This window comes from Scomber japonicus, chromosome 12 (assembly GCF_027409825.1).
Source record: "Scomber japonicus isolate fScoJap1 chromosome 12, fScoJap1.pri, whole genome shotgun sequence".
Taxonomy (NCBI): domain Eukaryota; kingdom Metazoa; phylum Chordata; class Actinopteri; order Scombriformes; family Scombridae; genus Scomber; species Scomber japonicus.
Genome location: NC_070589.1, coordinates 23458133 through 23474684, shown reverse-complemented (window position 1 = coordinate 23474684; position 16552 = coordinate 23458133). Strand labels below are relative to the sequence as shown.

Below are 16552 nucleotides of genomic sequence, written 5' to 3'. Positions count from 1 at the left end.
ATACAACATGTTAAAGATAAATAAATATTGGTGCATACTGGGCAACATATGCACCAATACGATATATCTGTAAAAGGCCAATATTGACTGATATCACTCGGGCCCTAGTGTGGATTCGCTGTGGATTTTGGCCCTTATCATCACTTACACTGAAAGCATATTAAGATAAGATAAGATAAGATAAGATATTCTTTTATTAGTCTCACAATGGGGAAATTTACATTGTTACAGCAGCAGTGGATAGCAAAATAGAATAGCTATAAGAGAAGCAATAAGAAAAGAATAAAGAACAACACATAATAAGTACAAAAACAATAAGAACAATAATAACTAATATGTAATATGGAATAAAGATAATCGTGACATTATTTACAAGAGTAATATTGGTATTGAGTGGTAATATACCAGAGGTGATATTCTTATTGCACAGATTCAAGTGAAATAAATATATATGTATATTATATGAATATTGCACACAATTGAAATTATAAGTATTGTATTAAATTTGAAGGGGATCCAATGTGAACAGAATGAATGATTACAGCAAAGACAAAAAACAATCTCTTTCAGTGTTAATTTAAGCACCTGGTTGGTGTTTTTACACAGAAAAAAAACTTGTGAAGCCATCCATTATATCTGTTCCTGGTTTAATCATAGAGACACTGTTTGTGAAGCTTACAGACGGGCACGGGGGGATAGTTGAGAGGAGGGGGGCATTAAACAGTGGCAATGTGCTCTCTTGCCACCGATGAAAACATTTCTGCCTCAACTTGTGTTATCTGCGCGGTGGGTTGTGGGTGTGTGAGCGTCGAAGTAAAATGGCGGACTTGGCAAACGAAGGTGAGTAAGTGGCAGTGTGAGAAAAAACAATACAGACACCGCGGTGGTGTTGTATATATTAAAACGGCGTCTTCTTTTGCGTTGTCTGCATATCGGAGAACTGATGTGAAGCTACTTGGCCGCAGGGTTAACGCTTTGGGGTTCAGGTGAACCATTGAGCTCAGGCGGCGTTTACAAGACACACAGCAGCGTTAGCATGTTGAGGCTAACATTGCTAAGCGCCAGGGATATGGGTAATACCTGGAAATGCCTCGGAACGCCCTCAATTGCAGCCGCTAGCTATTTATAGTTGTGGGGTGTTTTGAGTGAGTTACAGTGAATATAAGGATAATCCAAACCCGGTTGAGTCAAAGAGCTGAAGCACTGTTTGCTATCCAGCTCATGTAATTGACCTCCGTGTTGTTTTTAATGTAGTTAGCACTCGGTTGCAGGATTTGCTTGACGTGCATTTAGGCGCGTAGAGAGAGGGGGAAAAAAACGACAGTCAAAAGACAAATGCTTCCTTCATGTTTTTAATATCACCCCCTATTCACAAACACAGTGCCTTTACGCTGCTGTGTTATTTATGTGGTTGAGGCTCTTGTTATTTCCTAACAGGCGAGATGACTCATGCGAGATGGATTAGCATTAGCACGCTAACATTAGCCAGCAAGCTAAAAGCTATACAGGTCGGCTTTAAGGGGGAAACGACCGGCGGCCTCGGCTATGTGCTGGATTGGGTCAGATCAGTGTGAAGCGCCTAGCATGGTGGTTAACATTTAAACCGGGAACATGTGAATTGCTGCAGTTTTGAATACCAGTTTCGCTTTCTGGGAAATAACTCCCCATTTTTTGTGTATAATCATGTTTGCGTATTCCAATGGCTTGATGTTTTTTTTTTTAAACAAATATGGGTCATACACACACACGCGTTATCACGTTGCATGCTGTGTATTAATGTGTTTCATACATATATAAACAGCCATGAGGGTTTGGGTTAAGAGATGGTGAGTGTCGGGGGAGGAGGGGGGGGATAGGATGTTACCGCATGGGTTTATAACACCGGCAAAAAGGCTTAAAAAACGACAACGATGCTACACCTGCTCAGTGTAAGAGGCCCAACCCAGACAGAGGAAAACCTTTTGTCTGCTAACGTTATAGGATTACACATCTTACAGAGGTTACTGTGTGAAGGTAGACGCATTAAGCCTGAGGTGACTGGGGGAAATTATTACCTGGCTGTAACAATAGCACACACACCAGCAAGAAACATGTTTTTTTTTGTTTTGTTGGTGACCTGAATAAAATCTCCCCCCTATTTTTCATTAGATGAAAAAACTACTATTTGACAAGTTTAATGACTGTCTGATACATTATTTATTACATTAATGTCCTTGATGCATTTGCACATATTGTGTTGGTTTCCAGTGATGATTAAAATTTAGGTCAACTCTTGTGTTATCCCATTCATCCTACTTTCGTACAAGCACATTCTTCTTAAATAGGATTTTATGCTTACTGCCTGTATAGTCTGATTAAAAAGAGTTGATTTTAAGTTGCTATTGGCTGGCATTGACCAATGCAAGTTATTATTCAGCGTTTGTGAGTATTATTGCGTCAGTTTTTTCTCACACTTCCTCCTTTTATACATTCATTTTTGGCCCCTAGTTATAAATCTGATATTTCAAATATTCAACAGTTGCTTCACCGGTGATATCTTTAAAAGTGGCTCTGCAAGTTCATGAATTTATGTGGATTTTTTTCCTTCTATATGTTCATGTTAGAAGTTTTGCAATGCACATAACTTTCCATGTACTAGATACTCTGAATGTGTAGGCCATTGTTAAAGAACCAAACAGACTGGATTAATGTACACCTTAAGTTAGTGCTGGGATGACTAGCCTACATCTTCTCTTAACAGACAAGCCTGCCATAGCGCCTCCTGTGTTTGTTTTCCAAAAAGATAAAGCACAGAAGGTAAGTTTTTCATATGTTTTTCAATCGTTAGAATCAATGTTAAATTCATATTTTGTGATTATTGCACATTATTCTGTCTTGACTGTAATATTGGAAAAAGCACACATTGATGAAGAGTTGTTGATCTAGTCACATCTTTCACCGCTAAACGCAGAACTGTAAACAAGTTAAAATCTGTTGATCTCATGTCAAGCACATCTTGGTTGAATTAATACCCCTTTCACTTGTGTTAATAGTTACAGTTCCAGACTAAATACCAATGATGTATTATTTTCCATGTGTTTTTTTAAATACATTTTTTAACAACTTTAAAATGGCCAGTACTTCCCTTTTTGAGATAAATAAGAACTCATCAGCATTATGTTCTGTTGCAGCGATCTGCGGAGGGCTCGAGTGCAGAAGATGGAGAAGGTAAATCTAATATCCAAATTGGCTGCTTGCTGTGCTAATATCTTTCTAAAATATTTATTTAAAGTATAATATTAATACTTTGTCACTATTTCAGATTCAGACAAAGACGAGGGAACCTATTGCCCCCCTGTGAAAAGAGAGAGGACCTCATCATTCCCACCCCCACATTCTGGTAAGGGCACGTGGTGACTTAACAGCATTTACTTTTTTTTTCTTTTTTTATTTGGATGTTGCTTGTGGTGTACACGTTGATTTGTATGCTGAGTGCAATGCTTGTCCGCTACTTTGCAGTTCCCAAGAACAATGTATTCATGCCCTCAAGTTTCTGCCAGTCTCCGACTGGGAACTCTGACTCTGAGCCAGGTGAGGCATCCAGACCACCATTAATTTCTTTTCACATCTTTAATGCCCACTGCAGTGAAAATATTAGTCTCAAAGGTCAAAAACATTTTTCTATGAGTTCTTTCAACAGTCTAAGACAACAAACACAATAAATAATAAATTGATTTAAAGATTGTTTCCTAGCCTGAATATTCTCTATATTAGAAATATGTTTGTTTTATAAAGTGATTATAATTAGAAATAAGATGTCGGCGAAGTTTTGCATGTTCCCTGCCTGCAAATGCACCCCCACCGTGACCAGCTCTAGTTAACACACATGTGGTAATTTTACTTCTGAGCTAGTCCTACAAGTATCTGCTCTGGAGGTCTGCTGTTATTAATGGACTGGAGAAAATGTGTTGTTACAGAATATGAAGCAGCACACAGGCATGATTTGAATTTTCATGAACAATTTTAAATAAGTGAATAAGAATTGTAGAAGTGTAAAGTTGAAATAATAAACAAATTTCCTCTTTTGTTTAGTATTAATCTTATACTAAACAAAAGTATAAGTCAAAAGCACCTACGGAGCCAGATGAGTGCAGTCCAAGTCCAGTTTGATTCCTCTCGGTTCAGGTTGGATTGTTGTGTCTAGCTTTGGGTTGAGATGTGGTTATTTTTGAAATGATTTGGTCCTCGTCTTTCTTCTTTCTTTGTCTCTGCGGCTGTACGGGTGGGCTGTGTTTCTGTGTCGTGTGTTGCAAATAAAACCTGCTGAGTGACGTCTAGCCTATTGCAATTGTTTGTTAAGATAATGGTCAGCATTTAATCAAATATAAGTAGCTAGAATACCTCCTGAAAATCCCTATTAAATCAGGGAAGACTCGGTCATTGTGGGAACAAGATGACCTTGTGTGACCTGTGGTGCTGCCTGTACATAATGTAGTTCTGTTTGGGATTATGACCGTTTCAACTGCCAAGTTTAGCTGGAAAACAAGTTCTGAGTTTACGAGCCAAATTCATGTTGCCAGTATTGGGGCAAAAGGCATATTTGAGGTTGATATTGGTTGAGGCAGAGGATTTATTATTATAAGATACCATGGTGTCATGTGCTGGTAGTTGGCTGCACTTTGTATAGTGCTACTGAACATGTCAGTGTGTGGCTTATAATAGCTAAAAAGACATTCCTCTGTGTATTTGGTGTGGATAGGCTGCTGTTATTTATTCTGTCTGAACTTGTGTGTATATATGTGTATGTGTATGTATATTTATATTTATATATATATATATATATATATATATATATATATATATATATATATATATATATATATATATATATATATATATATATATATATATATATATATACACATATAGTGGCTGTTTCCAGAATATTCTTTTTTTTTTTTATTTGTGAGAAAGTCTTTCTCTGCATGCAACATCAAATTTGGCAGTATAAGTTGGGTTTAGTCGGATCTTAAACACAAAGGTACAGAACTTGTTTGGATCGCCATTTTGCACCTGTGAAGTCTTTTTGCTGCAGTTTGGAGTTTTCAAAACTCTAAATAAAACATATGTAACATGTAATCTGTGGCATGCTGTTCACCATTTATGACTAAGAATATTTTTCATGGTTCACCGTGTGCATTTTACTGGAGGGGAGCATGGAAAACATAATAATCATTGGAAATGAGACATTTCAGTCAGTGGTAATAAAACATTTAAATTGAAAGACAGAATCACTTTAAAACAGATCAGCTGTACAGTAGTACATAGAGGCAAGGAGGGGGGGCGCAATTAATTTGGCTAAAATAATGACTGCAGTGGGACTGTAACATTAGTGGAAATGTGTGTGTGTGTTTAATGTGTACGTGATTTGTTAGTAATATGCCTCATCAGAAAAATGGAATTACCTAGATCTAGACTTAGTGGGTAGATGATGGAATAATTGTGTTTTTTGTGTGTGAAACAACTCTGCCGTTATATTCATAATTTCGACCGTTCTCCTTATAACAAGCTCATTGTTTAGAAATGGCGAGAGGTGATGTCACCAGTTAACACAGCATTACAGAGAGGACGAGACATCCACTCGAGCAAACAGGCAGGGTATAATTAATAACCATTTTAAGTATATTACATAAAGCACTTATTTGGAAGTGACAACAAAGATGAACACACCAGAGATCTCCACTGTACAGCTGTGTTTAATACACCTTCATGTCCTTAGAATTAAATAAGCCCATTTGTTTAAAAAAAAGAGAGCGAGAGCGAGTGGAGGTGTTGTTTAATATTAATGATCAATAAAAATGTATAGGATCTCATAAATGTTGAGTAAAAAGAAGATGCAGTTTTTAGATGTGATTTTTGGCTCTCTGCTTTAGCACTAACCTGTTCAAAACGTGCCTGTTGGTACTGTTGATGTGAGATATGATTGAGCATGTACACTAACATCATGAAAGAAACTAACATATATTATCCACAGATGTTAAGTACTGTAATAGTTCATCCTTTCTCCTTTCAAGTATAATGTGGACTGCATTTAAAAAATAAAATGCATAACAGAGAGTGTCTGGGGGAAAAAATGCCTCCTAAACTAAAGCGGATTGATCATATCGGGCCTCTTAAATTTTATTGTCATTTGTGGATATATTTGTTTAAAAGATTTGTGCTTATATGAGACATATTGGTTTTGAACAGCCTGTGGAAAGTAGCCTAAGAGTCTGTCCATTCTTGATTAAAAGCTGCATTTTTGCTGTATCCTTTTTTCTTTTTAGAGCATGCCACGTACAGCTCTGCTTACCAGCTGCACTCATGCTTATGTTTTTATTATTATGGATAACAAAAAGGCAGAATATAAATATCTTTTGGCATAAACAACTTCTGCAGGGACTTGGTTTTATGAACACTTGCACTCAACATTTTCAGTAGTCTGTTTGGTTATTTGACCATTACGCATGTTAGTTAGGCCCTGTGCAATTCCCAAATCATTTAATCTTGTCCTGAGTAAAAACAACCACCCGTATGTCCAAGCACGCCATGTGAAAATACTTTTCTTTGACTCGCTGTACAGTTCTGATCTCTGGCCGTGCTCATGGCATGGAGTCATAGAGCCCTGAAGCCCCAGCACACTGCTGCTGAGCGGCTCGCTGGTCGCTTGTTCATTCAAAGTTTATTAATATTAAATGTCTCGAGTGTCCAAATTGTACTAAATTTGACACTGCACATCCTTGGGTTCTAAGCAATGAACCTACCAATTGTAAAGTCGATTGGATTTACAGTTTCCAAGATAAGGGAAGGATATACATACAGACAGAGTCTTTCATTCATACGTTGATTAAGGGCAGGTTATGTCAGGCTAGTAAAGCCACTGACCCACCAAATGACCGCACAGGAGGTGCAGCACTCTCTACTACAACTCTGGAGGCTGCTTAAGGTTGCAGTGTAACTTGGATGTTTCTTTAATGGCTTCTCCTGTTGTCCATCTCACCAGAGGAGAAGCCTGTGGGATTCCGTTTAAAGCCACCAACTCTCATACATGGACAGGCACCAAGTTCAGGTGAGTGTTTGATGTCTACAAGCAAAATGTTCTCACATTGGCTTGTCCTGAAATGGGGGGAAAAAAACAACCTTGCACTAATTTTACAAGGCTCCTCTTAGAAATGGAAATAATGCATCTAGATATTTCAGAAAAATCCAACCAGTAAGTTGGTTCTGTTTCAGGTGTCCCGAGTCAGAAACCTAAGGAGCAGAACCGCAGTGTCCTCCGCCCTGCAGTTCTCCAGGCGCCACCCTCAAAATCACATATAGAGTCCAGTGAGTAAAACTTAACCATCTTCACTCATTCATTGATTCTTAAATATAGCAAGTGCTTCCTGCATGTCCTTTTTTTCCCTTTGGGACAATAAACAGGAATTGATTTTATTCCTGTCTGTTCAATCAGATTCCAGTTGTGGAACCAACGGTGTGAAAAAGTCATCAGATGGGGCATCTGTGACCCAGTCCCTCTTCCTGAACAACACAGAGCACTCAGCCACCCTGGCCAAGTCACTGGTGAGGAGTAGCTAAATCTGTGCCATTTTTCTACAGATGGGTACTGAAAACAATCAGCCAGTCCAGTGCAGGTTAAACTCTTCCAGTTTCACACTTTCTGGGTCCCTAAGCAGAAGTTATTTACAGAAGAGCTAAAGATTTGCAGCGTTGTGGTTGTTTTCATGTTGCTCTATAATGAGGAATTACAGCGAATCTTGTATTCATAAAAAGGTCATGCAAATGTTTGGCATTAAATTGTCATTCAACACAGACGTGTAAATAGTACTATAGCATTAGTTAGCTACATAGATACCAGTGTGCCTGCAGTAGAAATGAGTAAAAGTCTGACCGCTGTTTCTCTCTCTTTTTTTTCTTGTTTCTTTCTTTTTGTTCATTTCAAGAAACATGAAAATGAGGAAGATGGAGCAAGTGGTAACAAAGACGAAGGCGGAAGAGAGAAGGAGACAGATGTAGCAATATCTTTTGTGTTTGGTCAGAATATCAAAGACAGAGCAAAGGTGGGGTTTTTTCACTCTGTCTAACATGTTTGTGACACACAGCGAATAGGCAAACTTGAGTTGTGAATGTTTGTCAAACTGTCCAGACATTAAAGTAGCATAGGAGCGACACTCTGAAGACTGAGATGCTGTTTTTAGCCCAAGAGATGTAATTTCTTTGGTGTTTTGTACAGTGTCCACTATGATTTTTGTATAATTTTTGTGGTCAGTCTGGAACTGTTGTTTGGACAAGATGGAGATGGTTTGGGGAAAAAAAAGCCTCACTGCTCACTTGTTAAGCTGCACATTCATCAGAGTTTCATTAACATTCATAATTTGTGAAAGTGTTTTTGTCGCTCTTTAAGCTTGAATTAACACAACTGTTGTTTTGACTTTCTCTAGTTGGAGGAGAACAGTACAGAAGACAAGTCAAAGGATAGTGGGCCACTGGACTCTCAATCAGAGGGCACTAATTATTTCTTACAGTACATCTCTACCCCAAGGTAATGTCAGAATTAAATGGTGTCCTCTTTCAAGTATTTTTAGCAACTCATTTTCATTCATGATTAACTTTGATCAACTTACTAATGTATTTTCTTCCTTTCCTGCTGTTTCAGTTCAAAAAATGCCGCAAACAGTACAGACAGTGGGGCAAAATTTGTTTTTGGGCAGAACATGTCTGAACGAGTATTGGTAAGTTTTCATAGCTTGTTTAATAGTCATTCTGCTCTCTTCCTTGAAAACTCCTGTTGATTGAGCTTTGAACACGTTCCAATGATCAGCTTTATTGTGTTTTCAGAGTCCGCCCAAAGGCGAGTCCTCAAATGAGGAAAATAAAGAGGTTTCAGCTGCCCCTGCTTCAGAGCCCTCATCACAGGAAGCCACCCCAGAGAAGGGTAAAAACACAATCACATTAATTGAAAAAATGTTTGCTGTTTGGCTTGACTGCTAAAAGTATGACGTAAGAGAGACAAAAAGAACATTTCTTGGCTACAGGAGGAGCTGGAACATGGAAATTCACAGAAATGTAACCGTGAAATTGTCTGTGAAAAAATTGTCTGTGAAGTCTGTCAATATTAGCATCAGAGTTACTTAAAGAGCTACAGGTGTAAAAGTAAAAAGAATATGTAGGTAATTTGAAATGCATATTTATTTGTTTAATATTTTTTGTCAAAGATGACCACCCCACGAGCAATATCTTTTTGTTTTTCCTGCCAACATCATGATATCGTATGCACTGTTTGGTCACAGCGAACAGAAATAAGTGCAGAAAGAAAGTGAACATTTCTCTGTTGCACTATCTGCATCAAGTTTGAAGTGAAATTATGCAGCAGATAACCTGGAAAAGATTATCAGTCACGGGTGTGACTGCTGAGTTTCTCCATGATTCCATAAACAACAAACCGGATTTTCTTACGTTATTTTGAGGCTCAGGTGGACAGAACTGAATCTAACACAAACACTTAGCTGTACAACATAATGTTAGAGCAGAGATGCGGTGCAACTATTACAACTTAAGTTGCACCATGGAATCAGACAAAACAAAACAAAAAAAGAGCATGCAGGAGAAAGCGATAGCTGTTACGACAGCAGCCGAAAAAGAGGCGCTGCAGCCAGAGAGGCTTTGCAACACCGACCTGTGAGAATCTTGAGAGAGAACGGAGGCAAAACAGAAAACTATGCTGCAACAAACAAGCAACTCTGGTAATATTCTGGCTTGTGTTCAACTCTCTGCAAGTTTGCCGCGATCCACGGAACTGATCCCTGCATACCGGTACAATATATATATCCAGACTCAATGAAGAAAAATGTTTGTAAATGTAAATAAGCCTCAGTAAAGAGATATAATCCTTTCAGCTAACCAGCTGCTCTGCTGGGAAACGTACTCCGCCCCGTGCGCTCTGTAAATACACAATCAGTAGCTGATTGGATGGGACCGCACACAATGCATTGTAGGATTCCCCCTTAAGAGCGATATGGGGAATCTAAAGCCTTTTTCTCGGTTTCTCTAGTCATAGGGCACCAACTTCAAAAGTAATTGCACATTTACACTACAAATGTGACCTAGTTTAAGAAATCATCACATTTACAGTGGTGAATTTTCCCCGTGAGATTTGCTCACTGCATTATTTGGTTACACAAATGTTTTTACAACCATATTTTTTATTGGTTTTCATATTTAAACAATGATGAACTCCTACATTACAACTGTGACCAATGTGTTAACACAACCGATAGTAGTCAGTTATTTTGTGGGTTTAACACAATATCATAAAAGGCTGTGTGACCTAGTGAGATTCTGTGTTGCACATTTGTGGGATTTGATTGTATATTTTTCTGGCTGTCCATTTAACCCAATGACAATGGAAGAAAATTCAGCAATTCATACCTTCTGTTGTTCATCATTGTGATGTTAGTGATAAACAGCGGCCTTTACAGCATTTGTGTATAAGACGAAGTACCACCCTGAGTCCATCATGTCCCACAAAAATGTTTGTGGAGTGGGAGCACACTTCTCACAGGCACACACAAATTGTTGATCAAACTCCAGCTAAGTGCTTATTTCTTACCGCTGTGTGCAATCTTTCCAGTGAACAGTGTGTCAGAGTCTTTGGAGGAGTCTGCAGCAGCGTACACCAAAGCCACAGCCAAGAAGTGCATCTTAGAGAAAGTCGACGTCAAAACTGGAGAGGAGTCGGAAAGCAATGTTTTACAGGTAAGTGGTTTACTCACGGGATTCAAGACATGCAGTAAATGTGGCAGAAAGCAACACAGTCCTTGTTTCACTCTTCTCCTTTAGATGCAGTGCAAGTTATATGTTTTTGAGAAGACTGCTCAGTCTTGGATAGAGAGAGGTCGAGGTTTGCTGAGGCTCAACGACATGGCATCGACGGACGACGGCACGCTACAGTCCCGTCTAGGTAAACACACATACAGAAATGTCTTGGGGGATGAACTCCGCTTCAGGTTTTCATGGATTAATCAACATGACTATAAAAATGTAATGCTTGTTTGTTTGTGGTTTGAATATTTGTGCCAAGCTGACGTGGATGGGATGATAAGAGAACTGTTAAAAAATACAGTTGGTTCTTAGTGTTTTTTAAATCAACATCATTATTACAGTATCTGACATTGGGCACAAGGGGGAGCCCATTCCCACACTACACACTTCTGTGGACTACACATCACAGCAGTTAAATATGCTGTATAATGGTCCCTAGATAATACTAACATTTAAAGCAACCAATCTGTCTCATTCTGTCTTCTCTGACACAAACTAACAAAACTGAGATTAGTGTCCGGTAGAATAGCAACAAGTCGAGCAGTTTCTTTGGCATGCAGTTCATTGCTGTGTGTTTTGTGTTAAACCCTTTCAGTGATGAGGACCCAGGGCAGCCTCCGGTTGATCCTCAACACTAAGCTTTGGCCCCAGATGCAGGTGGACAAGGCCAGCGAGAAGAGTGTACGAATCACTGCCATGGACACAGAGGACCAGGGGGTCAAGGTCTTCCTAATATCGGTACGTATTACCAAACTCTGTACTGGAAATGAGCAGGTAGTATGTTTATTTACTTAGACTGCAGAGAGAACGAAGGCTATGTATCCAGTTTGTCCTGTTTATCATGCCAGATTTTAATAAGAGGCATCCTTGTTTTCGAATCTACTGCTGTTTTAATTATCTGTTGATGGTTTAATGCACATGTATCACTTCCTCCATGTGTACTTTTGTCTTGCCAAATGTGGGATATGCCCACTTACACGGCATACGGTTCCCACACATCCTGGAAAACCTCGACCAATTTTCCAGTCATCAAAAACACCTGTGTTGTCTTGTGCTCTCCTGGAAAATGTATTCAACAGTCTCCTATTTTCCCTTGAGTTGAGAATACACAGTAAGATATAGTATCTATCAGAGCTCCCCATAATGCATAGCAATGCCATCTGAATGAACTAAGTTATGTTCAAGATCATGTTAACATTTTGTTAATAAAAATAAGCCTCAGTACAGCTAAAACTTCTGCTCACTCACTTTGTTTGCTGTGCTGTCATTCAGTCTGATTGGATGATTTTTTTTTTTTTTTTCTAAATCGTTCAGCCATGTGTCAAAGTTGCTGGACAATTAAAACGGTGAGACCAGAAATAACACATTTTGTGAGAGTGACGCCTTCAAAATACACAGGAGAGGGAAGTAGCTGTCTGACAAACCAAGGAGCCACTGTACATAAGATAAGTGGCAGTTATGGATGCACAGCATTTCAAGTATCCAGCACAAGTGAACAGGGAAAAGTTCAGGACCTTTTTTTTTTTTTTTCTCGCCAAGCCAAGTGCTTGAAGCAGAGATTCGCTTAGTAAGATGGCCATATCACTCTCCCCATTCAACTGCAGCTCTGATATGTCAGTCATTGTTAGTCAGATTTCCCAGACAGGGAGCCTGCCAAATGGTTTTCATGTGGTGCAATAAAGTCGGTTTAACTGGCATATTTTGGCTTGTGTCCCTGTTTCAAAGAGCAGCTGATCAAAGACATAAGAAAAGAGCAGTGCTCTGTAATGTCTTTTGATGACTGTCTAAATAAAGTGACACAGAAAGAACAGATGGATGCTGTTGTGCCAGACAAGGAAGAACTGCCATGCCCTCAGCTGCATCGTACTGTAGAGCAAAAGGGGCCACTAATGACCCCCTTTTTCAGGCTAAGTTCCAGTTTTTGGCATTTGTTACTAGTCAGCTGAAGCCTTTCTTGGATATCTTCCACACGGTTGCCCCACTGGTGCTTTTCTTGGCAAAGGAGCTCCAATCCATTCTTGCTGTCACACTGCATCAAAAGGGAAGAACTGGAGAAGATGGATACCTGTACAGCTGATGAAACTGGACCCACAAGATAAAGTAATCCACGTGTCTGCCAGTGTGCCACAAAGCAAGCTTTGGAGAAGGTGTCTGAAAAGCTCCAGGAAATGCCAGTGAATTTATAGATGTTAAAGAAAGAATGTGTCTCCATCCCTGCTGTGACCTTCAACAAAATCATGGAGGGAAGTTTATGAACCTGACAGTGCGGCACATGAGCTCCCTTGACTTTGTGACGATGGTACCAGTAATATTTAAGTAACTCCTCCAGGTTGTCCTCAATGCGGAATGGTCCACTGCCTCCAAGTGTGACAAAGTTCTTGCTCAGCATCAAGCAATTCCCATTTCATTTCAGTGCAAACCATAAAGCACAGTTCCCAGATTTTGTTTACAGCTGCAGGTTTGATGAATCTATGGAAGATTTATCAGCAGCAGAGCAGAGTATGCAGCACTGTTGGACCCAGTGAAATGTCGTCTCTTACTGTCTGGTGAACAAGCTGCAGTAGAGAGAAGGTACTCTGTCAACAAGGATTTGCTCATAGAAAACCTGAAGGAGAGGACTCTAGTAGTATTGCACTTGGTTCAGGATGTAATGGCTGTATATGAGATAGATGAAGTCCTGCCAAAATACCTCATTCAACACACAAAGGATACCAAGGATGTGGTATGTGCAGAATGAAAAGACCAAACAGCTGACAAGAAAACAAGAAAAGACACTCACCATGAAATGGCAATTATCAAAGCAAGACAAGACAAATTGGCATTCAAGGAAAAGTAAACATGGGACTTCACCTTACTGTCAAAATCAAATGCCAATTGTTAAAGCGTTACAGAGAAAAGAGAAGAGCTGTCAGCTCTAGCAAAAACTTAGTAAAACCTGCAGGAAAATGTCAAAAGACTAAACTAAACTTGTTTTTTTAAACATTGACCACTTTACAAAATGAATGTCTGATACAGCAGGTATCGTTTGAGTTAGAAGTGAACGTTTGTGGCTATGGACATTTGGCTGTTATTCAGCTCTATTTAGGTTAATTTATGTTAGGCTATGCACAACTCCTAATGGGTTGTCTTTTATTTTTGTTATCGACGTAGGCGGGTGCCAGATACTTTGCTGGCTCTTTATTCTTTTACTTTGTCTAATTGAGTGTGTATTAACGTAAGAATTTGCTGCTTGTTGTCATTGTAAACTGAATCAAGACATTTGAAGGTATCGTCTTGCGTTCTGAGAAATTGCTTTGGACAGCTTTTCACTATTTCTTTTGAAGTAACAATCAGTTTTACAGGAAAACAATTAAACTAAACCATTATGAAATCAATTATTTGCTGCCTCAGTGTTTAGCTGCTATTGATAAAACTCAGCAGTTTCTGCACTGATGTTTCACATTAAAATCCTTGCAGTGACTCTAAGGACCTAATCCCTTCCTTTTCAGGTTGAAGTGTTGAGTTGTACTTCACGACTGCTGTGATCACACACTGATGCGAACAGCGTAATTTGAAAGTGTTGATTTGTTCATTATGGTAAAGCTGTCTCTACCACCCCTCTCTCTCTTTTCAGGGTAGCTCTAAGGACGTAGGTCAGCTGGCGGCAGCGTTACATCATCGTATCTTAGCCCTTAAAAGCAGGGCAGAGCAGGAGCCTGAGACCCCAACAACAACCATCCCTGAGGCCGAGGTACCGCAGTCCAACGAGGATGACAGCGACGAGGAAGACAACGCCTCTGCCTCCGCTTCAGCCTCCACTCCTGCTACAAGTCAGTGAATTCATTTAAAAAATTCACATTTCTTGAATTTTTATTGTTAAATCAAATGAATGTCTAGTATTTGTGGTGCCATCTTGGTCAACTGCCCCCACTCTCTTCCTGCAGGTAATTCAGAGGGAGGAGAGGGCCAGGCAGCAGGAAGCACATAGCGTCACTCTCGGACAGCCTGCTAAGATGCTGCTGTTGAGGCATTTTGCTATAGGCATCTCCATGGACACCCCTTGACCAAACATGGTCCTCCAGACCAGTACTTTTGGATATTAGAAGTCTAGCTCCAGGAAATAACCCCCTGTGCCGGAGTGTCTCACCCAACTTGTGCAGTTCATCTTCTCTGCATTCAGCGTAATATCTGGAGTCGTTTCTTCCCTCCCTCTCCTGTTTTGTGTTTTATTTTTGTTTTCGAGTATTTTTTCCTCTCCCCGATAGCAAAAATAAAGACTTCAAAGCTTTGGTTTGGGACTTTTCTGCTCATCATATTGATGAGTGTAAGGGTGTTTTCCTCTACATTTTAAAGTATGGCACATGTTAAGACTGCAGTTTCTACTTTGGGACCTTTTTACTCACTCTACAGCCGTACCTCTGGACGCCACACATCCAGAGAAGCTTCATTCAGTGTATTTGACTAGTCATCCAGTTCAAGTCCTACATCGAGTCCAACCCCTCTACCCCCTCAACCCATCCCAACCAGTATGTGTGTTAGTTTTTGGCAAATGTAATTTATTTTTGGCTGTCATTTTCATGAGGCATCTCAACACATATGTGCTGTTTGTAATGGCTAGCCAAGACCACTCAAGTTGTCATTAATAGCAGTTTCTTATATTTCCTATTGACCTATATTATAGTGAATAAAAGACTTAAACAATGCAGTTTCTGCTAATGTGAGTTAATGATGTGAGGACAAAAGGGCAGAAGGATTCACCTCAAATTTGTCTCAAAATTAATAAGATGTGTTAGTCATTCACCCTTGTGGTTTTTTTAAATGACCATTTTTTTTCAAGTCAAGACAATTAACTCATCAGCCTACATTCTGCATGCAACTGTTTTTTTCTGTTTTTTTTTTTTTGTTTTGTTTTTTTGTTTTTTCGGCATCCCAAGGGTTTATTGTGTTACATATTTTTATTTTGAAAATGTACAAACTTTTTATTCATTTACATTTGGTAAACATGTTGGAATGAAGGCTTACTTCATGTGTGGAAAATTTGAGTGATAACTGTAATACCCTTTGAATGTCATGTACATTTGAATATATCATTTAGTAGCGCACCATGTTTTCTCATCTCCTTCAACTGCCCCCTTTACAAAATAAACCATTTTGGACTGACTTCTGCGATAATTTTCCTTCTAAAATCAGATTTTCTGAGTTAGATCCAAACATAAATCGGTCGTGGCTCCAAAATGTTGGTCCTAAGTTGCACTGTTTGAGAGGTTCAAAGATGACCACAATGTCACGATCTTGCAACCGAAGATAGCCCAGAACAAAATTCTGACTGCCGGAAATTTAGAATAATCTCACAATGTGACTTTATCTACTAACCAACCAATTAGAACTGACACACTGGTCAATGATGGAGGTAAAACGAGTAAAATGAAATGTTTGGGATTCCAACAAATATGAAAATCTTGTGGCAGCAGAAGCCTGTTTTGTATGTGCCCTCCAGGTGTTATGATCATGTACCAAGAGGGACGTAGCGTGGAGCCACAATTCTTACTTACTGTTAGTGTTAACCACAGGATGACGTACGCTGATGAAACCCTCTTGTTTATCACAATTAAGTTGACGTGATGGTCATACAGTCTTCATAAATCAAACTTGATGTCAAACTCAAGTTTATTAGATCCACGTGGCTCATTGTGGCTTGCAATAAAATTATATGGTTGCTGAAACCTCTGTCTGT

The 16552-nt window shown here is 39.3% G+C and overlaps 1 protein-coding gene across 4 annotated transcripts; it reads left to right on the top strand.

Moving 5' to 3' along the window:
* The first annotated feature begins 813 nt into the window (after positions 1-813).
* On the top strand, positions 814-15978 carry ranbp3b (RAN binding protein 3b). 4 transcript variants are annotated; one of them, XM_053330092.1, is made up of 17 exons: positions 814-840; positions 2741-2796; positions 3171-3207; positions 3302-3379; positions 3499-3570; positions 7022-7087; positions 7252-7344; positions 7472-7581; positions 7962-8078; positions 8460-8560; positions 8675-8750; positions 8857-8953; positions 10649-10773; positions 10858-10978; positions 11435-11577; positions 14453-14648; positions 14763-15978. In XM_053330092.1, exons 1-17 carry the CDS (start codon positions 819-821, stop codon positions 14804-14806), a joined length of 1554 nt encoding a protein of 517 aa, XP_053186067.1. In that variant the 5' UTR covers positions 814-818; the 3' UTR covers positions 14807-15978. The 4 variants fall into 4 exon arrangements, with proteins under 4 accessions (XP_053186067.1, XP_053186066.1, XP_053186068.1 ...); XM_053330091.1 differs by having other exon boundaries at positions 10646-10773; XM_053330093.1 differs by lacking the exon at positions 7962-8078 and having other exon boundaries at positions 10646-10773.
* The last annotated feature ends 574 nt before the right edge of the window (positions 15979-16552 follow it).